Source organism: Spermophilus citellus, assembly GCF_964194105.1.
Source record: "Spermophilus citellus genome assembly, chromosome: 11".
In the NCBI taxonomy this organism is placed as follows: Eukaryota; Metazoa; Chordata; class Mammalia; order Rodentia; family Sciuridae; genus Spermophilus; species Spermophilus citellus.
Window position 1 is genome coordinate 56,989,671 of NC_138192.1, and position 19,277 is coordinate 57,008,947.

The window sequence follows — 19,277 nt, forward strand, 5'->3', positions numbered from 1 at the left end:
ACAGCAGTGTTAGAATATTTCTCTTTTTTTTTTATTTTTAGTGGTCAATGGACCTTTATTTTATTTATTTATATGTGGTGCTGAGAATCAAACCCAGTGCCTCACACATGCTAGGCAGGTGCTCTACCACTGAGCTACAATCCCAGCCCCCTCAGAATATTTCTGTGAGTGTGTGTGTGTGTGTGTGTGTAATATGGGAGAACTTCCCTTATTTTTTAAAGTGTTGCTTCTCCTTAGAAACACTGGTAGTTGGCAACAAATGAATACGGTTTGTTCTTTTTTTTTTTTTTTTTGGTACTTGGAATTGAACTCAGGGGCACTTAACCTGAGCCACATCCCCAGCCTTTTTCTGTATTTTATTTAGCGACAGGGCCTTACTGAGTGGCTCAGGGCCTCCTCCCTAAGTTGCTGAGGCTGGCTTTGAACTCACGATCCTCCTGCCTCAGTCAGCCTCCTGAGACGCTGGGATTACAGACGTGCACCATTGTGCCCAGCAACCTTGATCATTTTTTTTATGGAAATGGTGAGATAAAATCAACTCAACCAATCTTATGCTGAGGTGCATGTTTCAGGTCAAGGGTCCTTGTCTTCTAGGTAAATGTGGGTATCCTCACCTTACCCACCATGGAGAAAGTGGAAGTCATGAAGTTGATGTCCTTAGTCTCCCATTCCACAGGCTCTATGCCCATAGTCTTTTTCCTGAATGTAACTTAACAAGTGCCCCTCTTTCAAGGTCTGTCCCTCCACTCTGGGTCTGAAGCCCACCTTTCTTGCCTACTCAAAAATTTTACCCCTTGACCCATCTCTCCTATCCACATCTCCCCCTCAGTTGTTAATATCAACATATGTGGATGCTCCAGCAGCTCCCACTGTGAAAGAAAACCTCCTTTGACCTGGACCCTCCAAAGTCTATGGGCTGGTCAGTGTCAACCCCCTTGCAAGCACTGTCCGTACATGCTAACCCATTTCTTTATGCCCCCTTGTCTCCTCACTCCATTTTGTTTAGCTTCTATCTCCACAATTCCACAAACAATGGTCCCATTGACCTCTATGCTGATGAACTAGACTTACAGAATGCAGAGTTTCAAAGACAATGATTTTCAAAAAGGATTATATGTTTGCACATCTCATTTTTGACTGGGGGCCGGTAAGGGCAGGTGGACTTGGTTATGTTAAATGTTGTGTTTATGTTCATCACATTCTTTGGGACCTCCATTCTCAGGTTTCACTTCATTGTTCTTCCTTCATGCTCACTTTTCTTTAAGATTCTATTTCTCACCTCCAGCAGAGCTAGTGGAGACTATCAAGTAGAAACACCCTCCAATGGATGCCCCTCCCCATTGGGAAACTCTGTACAGAAGAAGGAAGTTCAAAGAAGATAAGGCTTTCCACCAGACTCAGCCCAAGTCCTGTGTCCATCCACCAGATGTTGTCTCCTCCCTTCTTCTCTAGTTCCTCTCTTAGTCATCCCTTTCCCTTCCAATTTATTTTACAGGGTTAAACACCTCAGCATGGAAAACAAACAAATCTTCCTCATCCCGAAAAGCAAAACATGTACAACAAATTTTTAAAAGGCTTCCGCAGCCCTATGCTATCTCCCCCTAGCTAAAAACCATTTTTCTTTCAACCCAAAGCATTTAGGGAAAAAACACAATTGCAATTTCTATTATCTGGCCTCCACATGATGTGGGTAAGGACTTTTCAAGCATCTTTACAGGAAGTTTCACAACACCCCAGATCCAGTGCATCTAAGAGCAAATTCATAACCATGTTCACCCTTGCAACAAATCTGCTCCCCTCTCCATCTTCTCTGCTTTGATAGCTGATACTAGAGGCTAATGCCATCTTATATCCTTCCAAGCAAGCCAGAAAAACTGGTCTTCATCCCTCATTTCTCTCTCCCTTATTCTTCACCATGTGCAATCTCCATACTCTATTTGCCCCTTAGCTCTCTCTCTCCAAGCCACTCCCTCTCTCCATCTTTTCTGCTACCACTACTGTCCAGCCTCCAGCATGTCTTGGCAGACCTATACTCTGCTCCCTTGCCCACTGGTGTTACTCTACTTTCAAGATTAGTTATATCTGTCCTTTATTTCCAGTTTCTCTTTAGCCTGCTATGTGGGAATGAAGACCAATCTTCTCACCATGGCCCAAGAGATCCTTTTTAAAAATCTGGCCCTTGCCTCTCTGATCCAGACCTTACTCTCGTATCACTTCTACCACTGCCCTCCAACCATAATTCCACCAAGTGCCCAGCCCTGTCCCAGCCTGGACTACCTCAAGTTTCACCACTTCTGTAGAGCTTTATGATCCCCTGATCTTCTTCCTCCCCTACGAGATGGTCCTTCCACCACTTCCTGTGGGCTTCCACAACATCAATCAAATCTTTTTATAATAGAACTTGTCATACCATGCATAAACTATGAATACTTGTCTGTCCCTCCCTCCAGACTGAAAGTTCTCTGTCCATGGGGATGGTGATCCTTACACTTGATTCCCCAATGCCTAGTACAATGTCTGACATAAAGTAGAATTTCAACGTACCTGGTTTGAGTAAATAAAAAAATTTGATGTCACTATTCTGCCTTTCTAGATTTGAGGCCTGAAGTCTTCCTTGTATTATTCAATCCCTTAAATGCTGTTTCCTAGCATCCTCTGCTATTTTTTTTTAGCTCTAACATTATCTTCTAATGATGACATACTCTGGTGTTAATTCCAAAATCAGTTCATAGGACTATTACCCAGTGTCTATAAATTATGACATCCCTTATGAGGTGCCGTGATACCAAACTTATGATTCCCTAAGCTGGATCCATAGATCAATGGCTCTATAGCCACACAGACTGATTAAAAGATGGGTTGGGAAGTAGCTCAATGGTGTAGTGCTTGCTCAGTATGCATAAGGTCCTGGAGTTGATTCCCTAAATCGTTTTGTTTTTTTAAAAGGTAACCAGAGAACCTAAGGTCTGTCCTAGATCCGTCCTATGATTTCAAGGATGGACCAAGATCCATTGTTGTAGTACATGACAACATCAGCAATGCTCCTGCCTCTCACTGAGACTGAATGCCTGTAGAGGGCCCAGAGAATTGAATGAGGCACCTCACTAGCAGCTCCTCAGTTCTCCTCATTGGTGAGTTTAGCTCAGAGTTGATTTCCAGCTTTGGCTTTATGGCAGGTGAAGAGATGCAGTGTGTCCTACATTTACCTCTTTAATGTGTAGAAAGTCCTTGGCATCAAAGGAGATGGCTGTGCTTGGAACAGGCACATCCTCATCCAGAGCTCCACAATAGCTCACATTCGTCTTCACGGCAAAGGCTACGGGTTTGGACTAGAGACAGAACCGCAGAAGAAGGAGTGAGGAGGGAGGAAGAGAGATGAGCAGTTTTCATATTGCAATGTATCATAAGATGATTGATGGTACCAGGCAGCAAGGGAAATCACTTTCCAGAGAGGGATTCTCTTAGGTTTTATATTCCCAGGTAATATCAAGAAATCTGCAGAGTTGACTCTGAAAATGATTCAGTCCTACCAGCCCCATCACTTTTCCTCTCCTGTAGTACGTTCCAACATCCCAAATAAAGAGCTGTCCCCTAAAGTATTAGGGAGGATGGACAGAGGTGGGGACAGTCCGCATAGTCCTCTAGTCATAAAAGTTATTTCTTTTAAACAGTAACAAACATCCTCCCACCTAAGGTTGCAGGAAATATGTTCTGGGTATTTTTTTAAAGGGTTGGGAAGTTGGTAAGGTAAGTATTTTTGAAATAACCTCATATCTGAAAATCAATAAGATCTCATGCAGGAGAATACCTTGTCTGACAGGGGAAAAAGGGGCCAGTCTGGGTGAAACCCAACAGACAGGGCTCTTCATTCATTCCTTCCTAGCTTACAAAATCTGGTTCTCAAACTCTTCTTATACAAATTCTTAAAGCACTCGTTAATTAGTGCAGCCTTGAAGGGGCAGATCAAGACACCAGTCATAGCTAATGCTGCCGTCAATATCTGGGTGACCATAATAGCCACAAAACTGATTCCAAAAGAGAATTTTAAAACAGGAAATTAGCCACATATGAGACACAAGGTTCCTGAAATTCTGGGCTGCTTTGTTACTAGTTCATTTATTTGCATAGGGAATATGGCTGGGGGTCAATGGTTGAGGCAGGACACAAGTTAGAGTCTCACTGATGTCCACAGGAACCTCACAGGAATTGCTGATAACAGAGCACAGATCTATAGATGTCAAAGCCAACAAAGACATCTCAGGCACCTGCATCATTTTCTTGTTGCTCTCTAAAAGATTTTATTGTAAAAAGAGAAAAGGGAAAGAATTCATTTTATTTGGGCTTGAGTTTTTCTTTTTAAAATTAGAAAGGCTAAATCAACGAATCCTTGGAGTCTGTCATAGTGAGCAAAAGGAAAGGCTGGCCATGAGTTCTATTTTTTATGTTGCTACTGTAGATAAAAATTCATTTGACAAAAGGGTCAAAGGAACAAAGAAAAAAAGTAGAATGGGAGATTGCTAGTGATTCTCCTTGTTCTAATAGATTCCATGGAATCTATTATGCATTGTTTCCTATGGGTCTACCGGGAGAGGAGTATCTGCAGGTTTAATCTGGCAATGGTTTTCATCACACATCTTTGCTGCTTCTGTCTGAGTTGTTTGAAGTGTGAAACTTAGCCAGGTGTGGTGTTGCACACCTGTAGTCCCAGCTACTCAGAAGGATGAGGCAGGAGGATGGCTTGAGCCCAGGAGTTTGAGAACAGCCTGGGCAACATAATGAGACCCCATCTCAAAACAAACAAAAGGAAAGTTCTGGACTTCACACTGAACTTGAGATGGAAGATTGAAACCGAGAGCGAGAAGAGCAGAGAAACCAGTAGGGAATCCACAGAGCTACAGTACATGTGTGGCTTGTAATAAAGGCTATGTAACAGACAAGGGGAGGTGGTCAAGATGACGGGGCACAAGCTGGTACCTTAGGAGGCTCTCTGCCAACACTAGCCATGGCAGGCTTGATATTGCCACATTGCTAAGTTACAAGATGACAAAGAATTCACCATCAAACCAAACATAAAAGGATGAAGGGTCTCAGGAAATGGCCCTCTGGGAATGTTACTAATCTATCTTACAAGTGAATGGTCCAAGGAGGTTAACAATCTGGAGCTTTATCATAATGATCAGAAAATGATTATTCTAGAGTAACAATGTAAGGCAGGGAAAGGCAGCTGACAGCTGCTGAGCAACTGTCAGTTTTTGAACCAAAGAAGGGGAAGAAAGTCACCTTTGCTCTCTCAAGTTGGATAGCCGCTTGCTGTTCTCTCTCCTGTCGAATTGCTTCCCGATCCTCTTCCAAAGAGACATCGGAGTCAGACGGCCTGCTTGTGTAGGAATCCGCTGAACCCTGGAAAGAGAACACAGAAAGGTTTAAGTGAGGTGACGTGTAGCTTAACTGTCATAGGCATAACAGTATCCTGGGGTGAGTTCCTTTCATTTGCATAGAATCTGATGCACGCACTCATAGCCTTATTGCAGATATAAATTTAGATGGCAGAATATAATTATGCATCTGAGTTATTTGGAAGGTAGCAATGTTGTGAAGGAAAATATTTTGAATAGATTAAGTGCTGGGAAGTAAACTGCAAAGAAAACGATGTGATGTTCAGCCTCAATTCTAGTTTAGTACTATCTTTATAGTAAGCCCATACTCATTTGTGGAACTGAGGTTTCTTTCATTCTCTCTTTTGCATATACTGAACATCTCAAGGAAAAAGAGGCTCAGTTATTATAGGAGCTAAATCCTACCTGTATCTTGGGTTACAGATCATCAATTTCAACACATCATAGCAGCATCCTATATTAGTAAAGTGATTTTTCCAGTTTCAAGGTCAACACCATTGAAATATTTCACTATTAAATTTTCAACCATTGTTCTACACCAGTCAGTATGTAGTTAAATGGACACTGAGAAGAAAAACATTTTGAGACAGAAACAGGGGTGTTCTCAGTTGAAGCCCATGCCCGAAAGGCCTATTTGATCAATATTAACATCTAGCCTGACTCATGTGGTCAGGGGGCTGGAGATGCTCATGCCATAAGGAGAGATGAATGCCAGAGCAGTAAGTTATCTGCCCCACCCCAAATAAACAAGCCTGGAGGATTATCTTCTGGCAGCTCAAGGAACATAGTCACTCTTACAATTCCTTCAGCTGGCATTAGAAGTTGATATTTGCATAGATGATGACATTTATACAGTAGAGGTATTGGTAGGACTGCTGTACTTGGCACATTTCATAAATAGATCTATGTATTTATGATAAGCATAGATCTATCCACATATGGAGAACTGCAAAAAAATTAAAATAAATAAAACATTTTAAGAAATAGTTGACTACAACCGGCCCTTTGAAAGTTTTTCTAAACTTGGAAGTGTTTATTGTGGGTCTGTGGGGGTAGTTTAGCAGTAGATCTCTTTTTTTTTTTTTAAGAGAGAGTGAGAGAGGAGAGAGAGGGGAGAGAGAGAATTTTTAATATTTATTTTTTAGTTCTCGGCGGACACAACATCTTTGTTGGTATGTGGTGCTGAGGATCGAACCCGGGCCGCACGCATGCGAGGCGAGCGCACTACCGCCTGAGCCACATCCCCAGCCCCAGCAGTAGATCTCTTGCCCAGCATGCACAAGGCCCTGGGTTTGATCCCTAATACCATAGGAAAAATAAAAAACAAAAAAGAAAAACATGAAAAAGAAAAAAACAATGTTTATTGTGAATTTGCTGCCTATGGGGGCAGCTTTGTCTCTCAGTACAGAGCATCATTCCAGCTACAGTGGTCTTTCCTATAATAGAAAAACCCCAGTACAGATGTTCTGGCAGCCTAGAAGAATAACTCTCAGTTAAAGGTTTTATCAGTGTTCTCACACAAGTCCCAGTTCTACACTGTAACTCTGGAACACACTTCTGAAAACTATGCAAGTTACTGGATTACTCTGAGACAGTCTTCTTCTCTATAGAAGAGGGACACTGATTGCCTACTTCACAGGATTAAATGGAATAAGATACAATGAGGCACTAATGTTTATTGAGTGCTCACTGCTGCATCCACATGGGGCTAGATGCTTTGCACACCTTATCACTCTGAATCCTTGTAGCAGTGAGGAAGCTGAGATGTCAACTTGATTAGTTCAACCATAAAGCCAGCAGCAGGTTCAAAGTCCATGCTAAGCAGGCACACAATAAATTATCTTTCTTATCTCCATGTCCTAATACCGACATTTCTACATCGACTTAAACGAAGATCTAAGAAATTATATTCATTTTTCAACATGTACAATAGCCCATCTTGAAATGTAGCCATTCTTCTTAACTGGATTTGCTGCATAGAAAGCATGCTGTAAATTTGATAACTGCAATGTGTCCAAATTCATGTATGTAATTTAGCACTTTTGAAAGTGCCCTTGACAGAGGAAACACATTTGTTAATCAAATTATAATCAATACCTCTGTGCAAATCTACAGGAGGAAAAAAAAATCTGAACCTACCAAAGGGATAAATGTAGACTGATCCTTACAGATGCATTCATTAGCTAAAAGGATATCTACCTTGAAATCCATTAACACAGTGAGTTCTCTCAGAATATATATTTTGTCCAAAGTTATATACACCTGCATAAAATCCAGGCTAAGAGAGAAAGGAAGTGATGTTTCTAAAATATGTATGGAAAGAATTTGGAGTTGGTCCTTGGCAATGCTTTGCCGGCAGTATGGTCCATGAAGCTGCCCATTCTAACGCGAGGACTCCCCTGAGGACTCTGGACCACAAAATGATTACAGTGTGGAAGCCAGGAGGGAGGCACTTGCCTTGTGTGGGGAGAAGAATAGTGACTATAATTCACAAGAAAGCGGTCTGCCTGCTGGAGCAATGAGTCAAACAGCTATCAAACATACACAATCCAGCCTTGCTACCAGGAGATGGCTAATTTCCTGAAACTACCTTAATGACTTTCAATCCTGGCATTCAGTCATCTCTGAGCATAAGAGAAGCAACTCAAGGACTCCTGCAAATACACTTTATTTTGAAATGTGAACTACATTGCAGGAATCCCGAAATTACTTAATAAATTCTACCATGGCCAAATGGGAACAGAAGTTCCTGTTTACGTCCCTATTTCTAAGAATATTGATGGAGAGAAAAATAAAGCACTGTGATACTCAGTTTCATAATTAGTATTATATTACCACAACATTCATTCAGTTTCTTTTTCCAATGTCATCTATATTTCTTTGAATATGAAAATCATTCTGGACGTCTCTCAAAGTCCCAGTGAGTGATAGCGGAGGCCCAACATCAAGAGCCCAAATTTGACCCATGGACATAGTTGTACTGGTTCCAGGATGATTTGGTTTCTTGCTTTTATTTGTTGTTTTTAAAATATTATTTCAACCAGTTAAAAAGAGTACAAACATGTCTCAGAAGAAAGAAGGGGAAAGACAAGAAATTATCTGGGCCAGAAAAATGCTCATAGACGTCTCGATCTCCAGAAGCAGAGGCCAAATAGATTTCTATTGTGTATAGATTTAAAAAAGAAAAGGATCTGGTTGTTCACTGAGGCAGAGGGGAAAAGAAGGGCAAGCCAGCAACAGGGAAGCCAAGAGGAGACCTCCTGAGCCAGACCAGAGGAAGGACCTGGAAAGAAGAGGGGGCTGAGGCAGGCTTGGTGAGACTGGGACGGTAGGAGGGGGTTACCCAGAGATCTGAACAGACTTTTAATGATCAAGAAAAGAGAAATGGCAAGAAGGAAATAAGGCCTAGATGATAACAGGACAGAACCCAGGACGTGAAGATCAGTAGTCCTGGCCACAGCTGGAAAATGCAGTCCCATGAGCTTATGATTTTTCAGAAATTCATTTCATAAAATGGGTGAGGAGTGATCTACTCAACTCATCAAGTGATCTAAAGTTGGGCTATTGACCCATCTGTGCAAGAGGCAGGACAGTGACCAGGCCCTCAAAGGTTCTTAAGCAGATATCATTGAAGGTATCATCGTCAAGCTTCCAAGGAAACAATCAAACCAACTGCAGACTTGGAGCCTCCAATGAATAGAATATTTATATATTTATATAGAGAGAGGATATTATATAGTTTCTATATAAAGACATAAATGTGTGTGTGTGTGTGTGTGTGTGTATATATATACAAACATGAAGAAATATATAAAGACACTTTCAGCAAGTGTGTCTATGTGTATGTAAGTTATTTTAAAAGTTATAAAAAAAATGCATTGTATCCAGGCCCAGTGGTTGGGCTTGTAGTTCTAGCAACTCGGGAGGCCGAGGCAGGAGGATAGCTTGAATCCAGGAGTTCCAGGCCAGTCTGGGCAACATAGCAAGCTCTCGTGTCCAAATAAATAAATAAGCACAATAAAGAATGCATCCTAGTGAACATCAGAAGAAAGAAACACATACCTTTCCATTAACATAAGGCCCACACTCTTTTTCACTTGAACTCAATTTGAAAAAAAAAAAAAGATTCTAGCCTTATTCCTTTCATGAACTTTTGAGTATGAAATACAAAATGCTGACACAATCATTGGAAAATCCTTCTACTGCTGTTTCCAGGTAGAAAACAGATGATCTCTGGTGGAACAATGGAAGAGCTTCACATTCACAGACAGGATGTGTGAGCAGCCCTAGGCTTTGGTTGCAGGCAGTGCTGGGTTTACACTGTCACCAGCTCTTGTTGGCAGTGGATATTGGGAAAGTTATTTTAAACTTCTGAGTCCCAAATTCCTTCCTTTGTAAACATGGCTAACAATGTACCCACTGCAGAGTTTCTGGAAGTTTGATTTGAGATAAAACATCATTTTTTATAACTATCATGGGGAAAATTCAGGAAATGTAAGCAATTAATCTTTGACTCCCTAATTAAAGGTTTGGCAGCTTTTCAACAATAAATTTTTGGTCATTCCAGAGTTCTAGGATATAAATCTTTTTTTAAAAAAAACAGTTTTATTGAGTTATAATTACAGGGTATAAAATTCACATGTTTTAAGTGTACAATTCAATGATTTTTAATGAATTTACAGAACATAATTTACATTCACCACACTCTAAAATTAGAACATTTCTATTATCTCAAAAGAAACCTTGTGGGGCTGGGGTTGTAGCCCAGTGATACAGCACTTGTCTAGCATGTGTGAGGCACTGGGTTAAATTCTCAGCACCACATATAAATAAACAAAATAAAGGTCCATTGACAACTAAAAAAAAAATTAAAAAGAAAGAAAGAAAAGAAACCTTGTGCCCATTTGCAGTCACTTCCCACGCTCATCTCTACACCGGGGCATCCACTTTCTTATCTTATCCTTTTAAAGCTGAAACAAATGTTCTCTTTTTAGGAATAACTTTCATCTTCTAAGATCTTCTTCTACTTCTCTCTTTAGGGTTCTGTAGTTTTCATTGTATAAATCTTTCACCTCTTTTGTTAGGTTGATTCCCAAGTATTTTATTTTTTTTTGAGGATATTGTGAATGGGGTGGTTTTCCTCATTTCCATTTCAGAAGTTTTGTCGCTGATATACAGAAATGCCTTTGATTTATGCGTGTTGATTTTATATCCTGCCACTTTGATGAATTCATTTATTAGTTCTAGTAGTTTCTTTGTAGACCCTTTTGGGTCTTCTAGGTATAGAATCATGTCGTCCGCAAATAGTGATAATTTAAGTTCTTCTTTTCCTATTTTTATGCCTTTAATTTCTTTCATCTGTCTAATTGCTCTGGCCAGTGTTTTGAGAATTATTCATGGATAGACAGAACTAACATTATCAAAATGGCGATATTACCAAAAGTTCTCTATACGTTTAATGCAATGCCAATCAAAATCCCAATGGCATTTCTTGTAGAAATAGAGAAAGCAATCATGAAATTCATATGGAAAAATAAAAGACCCAGAATAGCAAAAGCAACTCTAAGCAGGAAGTGTGAATCAGGCGGTATAGCGATACCAGATTTCAAACTATATTACAGAGCAATAGTAACAAAAACAGCATGGTACTGGTACCAAAACAGGCGGTGGACCAATGGTACAGAATAGAGGACACAGAGACTAATCCACAAAGTTATAACTATCTTATATTTGATAAAGGGGCTAAAAGCATGCAATGGAGGAAGGATAGCATCTTCAACTGGAAATCCATATGCAACAAATGAAACTGAATCCCCTCCTCTCGCCATGCACAAAAGTTAACTCAAAATGGATCAAGGAGCTTGATATCAAATCAGAGACTCTGCGTCTGACAGAAGAAAAAATTGGCTCTGATCTACATATTGTGGGGTCGGGCTCCAAATTCCTTAATAGGACACCCATAGCACAAGAGTTAATAACAAGAATCAACAAATGGGACTTACTTAAACTAAAAAGTTCTTTCTCAGCAAGAGAAACAATAAGAGAGGTAAATAGGGATCCTACATCATGGGAACAAATTTTTACTCCTCACACTTCAGATAGAGCCCTAATATCCAGAATATACAAAGAACTAAAAAAATTAAACAATAAGATCACAAATAACCCAATCAACAAATGGGCCAAGGACCTGAACAGACACTTCTCAGAGGAGGACATACAATCAATCAACAAGTACATGAAAAAATGCTCACCATTTCTAGCAGTCAGAGAAATGCAAATCAAAACCACCCTAAGATACCATCTCACTCCAGTAAGATTGGCAGCCATTATGAAGTCAAACAACAACAAGTGCTGGCGAGGATGTGGGGAAAAGGGTACTCTTGTACATTGCTGGTGGGACTGCAAATTGGTGCGGCCAATTTGGAAAGCAGTATGGAGATTCCTGGGAAAGCTGGGAATGGAACCACCATTTGACCCAGCTATTGCCCTTCTCGGACTATTCCCTGAAGACCTTAAAAGAGCGTACTACAGGGATACTGCCACATCAATGTTCATAGCAGCACAATTCACAATAGCTAGACTGTGGAACCAACCCAGATGCCCTTCAATAGATGAATGGATGAAAAAAATGTGGCATTTATACACCATGGAGTACTACACAGCACTAAAAAAATGACAAAACCATGGAATTTGCAGGGAAATGGATGGCACTAGAGCAGATTATGCTAAGTGAAGCTAGCCGATCCCTAAAAAACAAATGCCAAATGCCTTCTTTGATATAATGAGAGCAACTAAGAACAGAGCAGGGAGGAAGAGCAGGAGGAAAAGATTAACATTAAACAGAGACATGAGGTGGGAGGGAAAGGGAGAGTAAAGGGAAATTGCATGGAAATGGAAGGAGACCCTCATGGTTATACAAAATTACATATAAGAGGTTGTGAGGGTAATGGGAAAAAAAAACAAGGAGAGAAATGAATTACAGTAGATGGGGTAGAGAGAGAAGATGGGAGGGAAGGGGAGGGGGGATAGTAGGGGATAGGAAAGGTAGCAGAATATAACAATTACTAATATGGCATTATGTAAAAATGTGGATGTGTAACCAATGTGATTCTGCAATCTGTATTTGCGGTAAAAATGGGAATTCATAACCCAGTTGAATCTAATGTATGAAATATGATATGTCAAGAGCTTTGTAATGTTTTGAACAACCAATTTAAAAAAAGGAATAACTTTCAAGTGTATATGTATCGTTGAATTAAAGCCAGGAGAAGGGAAGTCTACAAATGTTTGATTTCAAAATACAATAATACTGGATCAAAATCTTGCTATTGTTGGGACTGTTGGCCTACATCATCCAACAGTCCTGGGTCTCTCACTAACTAGCTTAGCTGTCCATTCACAGAACACTGACCACCTTCCAGACATCATAAGAGCAGTGACAAGAGAGAAAAGCTAGAATTTTCCAAGATTCCTTTCCCATATGCAAAGCAGGAATGAGATCCTTTTCCAGGGTTATTTTGGAGGAATGGATAGATAACATAGATACCACATAGCGTACAAGCCTTGTGCTGGTACTCATACCAGTGCGGTTGAACAGAACTTTCTGCAATGATGGAAAGTTTTGGTGCCAGACACATGTGATCATTGAGCCACCTGAAACGGGACTAGAGAGACTCAGATACTATTGAAATTTTTAACTTATTTTTTAAATTGAAAAGTTTTATTTCCTTTTAATGACGTTTAAACATTCATGTGTTGCTGTGTTTACCCTACTGGGAGGTGCAATAGTAGAAACTCAAATGTCAGTTTCTCTTCTGGATCAAACAAGTGAGTGTTAAATTTGGTATAAATTTAGTACTGTAATGATTGCATTGAGCGGACTCAGCACTGGGAGAATCCCATCACTCCAGGTGGGCATGAGCCTGCTTCTCCTCACTGAGCTTGCAATAATTCAACTATGCATTTTTCCACAGTGGAGAAGGAACACAGCCCTTTCTCTCTCTCTCTCTCTCTCTCTTTAGAGAGAGAGAGAGAGAGAGAATTTTTTTTTAATATTTATTTTTTAGTTCTCGGCGGACACAACATCTTTGTTGGTATGTGGTGCTGAGGATCGAACCCGGGCCGCACGCATGCCAGGCGAGCGCGCTACCGCTTGAGCCACATCTCCAGCCCTCTCTCTCTTTTTTAATTGGTTCTTTTTCACTATACACGACAGTAGAATCCATTTTGATATACAACCATGGAACATATCTTATAGTCTTGTGGATGTATACAATAGTGAGATTCAGTGTGTGTATTCATATATGTACACAGAAAAATTATATCAAATTCATTCTACTGTCTTTCCTTTTCCTATCCTCCCTCTCTTCCTTTCATTCTCTTGATCTAATCTAATGAACTTCTATTCTTCCCCTCCCCCACTTATTGTGGGTTAGCATCCACCTATCAGAGAGAATATTTGACCTTTGTTTTTGGGGGATGGGCTTATTTTTCTTAGCATGATATTCTCCAGATCCATCCATTTACTGGCAAAAGTCACAAAGTCATTCTTTTTATGGATGAATAATATTCCACTGTGTATAGATACCACATTTTCTTTATCCATACATCTGTTGAAGGGCACCTTAGTTCCATAGCTTAGCTATTGTGAATTGAGTTGCTATAAACATTGATGTGGCTGCATCACTGTAGTGTGCTGATTTTAAGTCCTCTGGGTATATGACAAGAAGTGGGATAATTGGATAAATGGTGGTTCCATTCCTAGTTTTTTGAGGAATCTCCTTACTGCTTTCCATAGTGGTTGCACTAATTTGTAGTCCCACCAGCAATGTATGAATGTATGCTTTTCCCCACATCCTAGCCAACATTTATTGTTAGTTGTATTCTTGATAATTACTATTCTAACTGGAGTGAGATGTAATCTCAGTGTAGTTTTAATTTGCATTTTTCTAATTGCTAATGATGTTGAACATTTTTTCATATATTTGTTGGCCATTTGTATTTCTTCTTTAGAGAAGTGTCTGTTCAGTTCCTTTGCCCATTGATTGTCTGGATTATTTAGGTTTGGCAGGGGATTTTTTGGTGCTATTGCTTTTTGAGTTCTTTGTATATCTTGAAAATTAATGTCCTGCCTGAGGTGCGGGTGGCAAAGATTTTCTCCATTCTGTAGGCTCTCTTTTCAGCTTTTGATTATTTCCTTTGCTGTGAATAAACTTTAGTTTGATGCAATTTATTGATTCTTGATTTTATTTCTTGTGCTTTAGGAGTCTTGTTAAAGAAGTCAGTTCCTGAGCCAATATATTGGAGTATTGGGCCTACATTTCCTTCTGGTATGTTTAGGGTTTCTGGTATATTATGAGTTTTTGTTTTGTTTTGTTTTGTTTTGTTTGGCACCGGGGATTGAAGCCAGGGGCACTAAATCACTGAGCCACATCCCCAGCTTTTTTTTAATAATCTTTTATTTAGAGGTAGGGTCTCACTAAGTTGCTTAGGTCCTTCCTAAGTTGCTGAGGCTGGCTTTGCACTTTCAATCCTCCTGCCTCAGCCTTTGGGGCCATTGGTATTATAGGCATGTGTCACCTCACCTGGCTAATACCTAGGTCTTTGATTCACTTTGAGTTAAATTTTGTGCAGGATGAGAGATGGGGATCACATTTCATTCTTCTACATATGGATTTCCAGTTTTCCCAGAACGTTTTGTTGAAGAGCCTATGTTTTTCTCCAATGTAGGTTTTCGGCACCTTTGTCTAGTATGAGATAACTGTATTTATATAAGTTTGCCTCTATATTCTATTCTGTTCCATTAGTCATCATGCCTGCTTTGGTGCCAATACCATGCAGTTTTCATTACTATAACTCTGTAGTATAATTTAAGGTCTGGTATTGTGATGCCTCATGTTTCACTTTTCTCAGTAAGGACTGCTTTGGCTATTCTGGGCCACTTGCTTTTCAAATGAATTTCATGACTGTTTTTTCTACTTCTATGAAGAATGTCATTGGAATTTTGATGGGAATTGTTTTGAATCTGTTAACCCTTTTGGTAGTATGCCATTTTGACAACATTAATTCTGCCTATCCAAGAACATGGGAAGTATTTCCATCTTCTGAGGTCTTCCTCAATTTCTTTCTTCAGTGGAACACAGACCTTCCTTGATGACTTTCTCAGAGTTCCCAGGGTAGCTGGGTGAAAGCCTCAGACCCAAGGGTGCCCTCAGGTTCTTAGGCAACCTTTATCTTTACAGGTCCGCTCCTCCCTTTCTGGCAAATAATCTTTTTTCTCCTTCACACCCTTCACCAAGCAGGTGTAGAGCTCTTTGCTAGTGGACCCACTAAGGTCCCTACTTCGTCTCCAAGTACATAGGCCTGTAGAGTGCGGGGCACAACAGGACCTCCAGTTTGTGGAAAGAAAGATGCACACTCCATCAGAATCTATCTTTGTTTCATGATTTCACAGTCTTGGGTATCTGGTTCACTGATCAAGGTGGTGCTTAATTATGGCAATGTTAATTATTAACAACCCCATCCTCATAACATGGGTTGCTTTTTAAAAGTGTGGCTTTCTAATGCCTTAATCCAGAGCCCTGGGTAATGCGTGCATTCCCAGCACCCTAGCAGAACAAAGAACGGTTGAAAATATATTTCTGAGAAGACAAGTTAATGCCAGCCTGAGATTCTGGAAAGTGAACTGCAGAGTGCTTTTCAAAAGATATGTTTTACTATTTCTGAGTTCACAAGCTATCTCTAGACTATAAGGTTTTGGCTTGTGATTTCTTTAAGCTTCTACCTAAATGATATGTTTTTTTCCTCAGCATTTTAGATACTGGTGATGATTCTAAGGTACCTTTGAGAGTTTTCTTTTTAAGTGTACCTCCTCCAGTTATGTTCTCACTACTGATTTACAAATTACCTCATAATTAAAGGATAATTATATATAAACTCACATTTTAGTAAAAAAGTAAAGCACAAGATTTGTATGAATGTTCTCATAAATAGAATACAAAGTAGTGGGTTCTATCATAATGATTTTATATAATTTATTTAAAAGGAAATAATAATCATTTAGAAAAGTTGATAACTTATCCTATGTGTTGTGCTGATTTCAGAGAGGTATTTCTCTCAAAGGTCATTCATGAAGATAATAGCAGAAGAATTTTAATTGACTTCACAAGTATAAGGAAGCAGGTGACAGAAATACCCAGACAGAAATGGAAGGGAATCTATACCAGCCATGACTATTTAGATACTTCTGGGAAAGAAGCTGAGATGCAGGCACCAGTGGATTTGTAAATTAAGCTGAGACGGGAATTTAGGGTAAAGACAGAGATATAGCCAGGTGTGATGGCACATGCCCAGAATCCCAGCAATTTGGGAGGCTAAGGCTAGAGGATCACAAGTTCAAGGCCAGCCTCAGCAACTTAACAAGACCCCAAGCAACTCAGGGATACCCTGTCTCAAAAAAAAAAAAAAAAAAAAGAAGAAGAAGGGCTAGGGATGTGACTCAGAAGTTAAGCATCTCTGGGTTCAATCCCCAGGACCAAGGGGGGGCAGGTGTACTGAGTCTCAAAGGAAATATCCGCAAGTCATTGAGTTGCAGAAAGCACGGCTGTAAGTCTTGAGCAACATGTCCTCTGCCATGCCCTTGTAAAATGAGGGAAATATGCAACTACAGGGAAAATTTGCATGAAACTGTGCATCTCCACCCTGCCCCCAACTCCGGCCTGGCCCCTAACTACAACCTCTCTATAAGTATTGGACCCCTAACTCAAGGAGAGGTTTCTTACTCTCGCCTGCATTCTTCCTCAAATGTGTATCTACTTCGTAAATAAATCTCTTTCTATGCCTTCGCTGCTGCATTTTGAAATTCCTTTCCATCGTGGATGCCAAGAAAACTGTAGATCCTGAGGCAAAATTCCTCTCCCCCTTGGGAACTCCCTTCTCTGGAGAGACATCTCTTCTATCATGACAAAAGCACTGGAGATGGTGGTAGCAGGATAGTTCCCTCTATACTGGGTTGAACCTCATGGTTTAACCTAATACATGGGCGAAGAACAAAGATTACTTTATATGAATGCAACTTGGCAAAAACTGCCTTGATATTCAGTGCACGATGCTGTAGATGTAAGAAGTGCTGTTATCAATAAGCACAAGCAACAATTCACCTGTGAGACCAAAGACGAACAAGTTGAGACGAACAAGAACTCTTTTTTCATGCTAGGGATGATGAGTTTGAGGATCCTGACTTCTGGGAAAGGGAAAGTGACCACCTGCTGGGAAAAGGTGGCCTCAAGCAGTCAAGCCTTACTAGTTACAGGCCACAGAATGACATCATGAGCCACTGAGCAGCCAACTGGGAACCAGAGCAGTCAAATCTTTGTGAGAGGTTCTGACAATGTGACACAGGTGAGTGACTGGGCCACTCCACCTGGCTGATCCCAGCACTGGTACGTGGAAGCATCAACCACAGGACAAGGCCTTCTTCCAAGGGCAGCGTCTCAAGCTGCACTAATCTAGTTCCAGCAGAGACATGCACAAGGAAGCAACAGCATTCTCAGGAAATCCTGGCTGTGCTGCTGGTAGAAGCAGTGCCGCACACCATGGGGCAACTAATAGTTTCTGGTAAATGTGGATTTCTGTGGCTCTTCTGGAAAGGTGAATGACTGAAGTGCTTCCTTCCTACACTCGCCCCCAGAGCATTTTACAAAGCTGCCTCAAAAGACTACTTTTACTTTGTGGCCTATTTTTCTGAGAGTCAGATTAGAGATGTGACAACAGTAGACATGTTTCTCCTAAAAGTAGCTTTGGGCAATCACTACAGAGTCTTAAAAAAAAAAAAAGACTTTTCCTTCTATCAAGGGGAAGAGTAATACAGCTTGTTTCAGAAGAGAAGACAAACTTGAACCTTTCCTGTGTGAGCTTTGTAGCCCCAGGAACTGTCTGATGAAAGGCCATCTTTAAATAATTCTTCAGGATGATGTTTTCACTGGTTCAAGTTTCTCATTAAGGGAATACCTGCATACAGCTAACGGAATCCAGGTGTGTCATCCAGAACAGAAGTGCTGGGTGTGGGGTGCAGCTCAGTGCTAGGGCATGTGCTAATAAGCACGTGTGAGGACCTGGGTTCAGTCCCCAACACTACTCCCCCCAAAACCAGAAATACATTCCCTAGGAAGCTAAAGATACAGTGGCAACCAGAGTCAAGCATCATTTCAGGCAGGGGTTGTGTCACAGTAGGTTTAGTGGTGCCCAGAGTTTCCGGCACAAAGCCCTGTACCTCATAGGAGCTCAAAGATACCTCTTGGATGAAACAGTAAATGAGATGGCTTCAGGGGACAGGGAGGGAACTTACAAGGGGAGCATCATCCTCCTGCCTCCAACTGCTGCTGGTAACATGCTGGAAAGATCCGTGAAAGGCAAAATCAATTTTAACCTGAGTGAAGGATGTGAGAGTTGACTGAAAAAATTCATTTTCAGAAATTGCTCAGAAAACATATTAAAAAGAAAAAGGGAAATTATCCTTTTAAATAGGTATTGAAATATATTCTAAAGTAATAAAAATGAAAAATGTTTGGCACTAGCATGAACCAGTGAAATAGCATAGAACGTGCAAATCAACCCCTAACATGGAAGATTACTATATGATGTAGGAAACAATTCAAATCAATAGGGAAAAAGTGATTGTTCAATAAACAATGCTGGGACACTTAGCTAGATAACTGGCAAAAAACAAAACAAAAAAAATCCCTATTTCATTCCTTATTACAAACTGAATTTCAGAAGAAGGGATTTAAAGGTACAATTCACACACCAACACTAGAAGAAACTATGGCTAAAGATTTAAAATAGCATGCCAAAATGTTCAGACTTTTTTTAAGATGGAGAAAT

At 40.3% G+C, this 19,277-nt stretch overlaps 1 protein-coding gene and 1 long non-coding RNA gene across 12 annotated transcripts in view; one reads left to right on the forward strand and one right to left on the reverse strand.

The window, feature by feature from the left end:
- The window catches only part of LOC308630847, a 499,668-nt gene that overhangs the window by 91,243 nt on the left and 389,148 nt on the right, over positions 1-19,277 (forward strand). For 5 of the 10 annotated variants that reach the window (XR_014018045.1, XR_014018046.1, XR_014018048.1 and 2 more), the window contains one exon: positions 14,660-14,725. The exons of 2 other annotated variants lie outside the window; for them this stretch is intronic. This is a non-coding gene — a long non-coding RNA (uncharacterized lncRNA). Of the gene's footprint in view, positions 1-14,659; positions 14,726-17,610; positions 17,796-19,277 lie in introns of all 10 variants that reach the window. 3 more of the 10 variants (XR_014018047.1, XR_014018050.1, XR_014018052.1) reach the window with 1 other exon arrangement.
- Positions 1-19,277, reverse strand: part of CACNB4 (calcium voltage-gated channel auxiliary subunit beta 4) — a gene marked incomplete at both ends in the record, with an annotated part of 129,357 nt that overhangs the window by 38,836 nt on the left and 71,244 nt on the right. The window contains 2 exons of one of the 2 annotated variants that reach the window (XM_081261623.1): positions 3,207-3,329; positions 5,281-5,400. In XM_081261623.1, coding sequence (XP_081117749.1) covers positions 3,207-3,329; positions 5,281-5,400 — 243 coding nt within the window. Of the gene's footprint in view, positions 1-3,206; positions 3,330-5,280; positions 5,401-19,277 lie in introns of those variants that run through there. The other variant, XM_081261624.1, reaches the window with a different exon arrangement.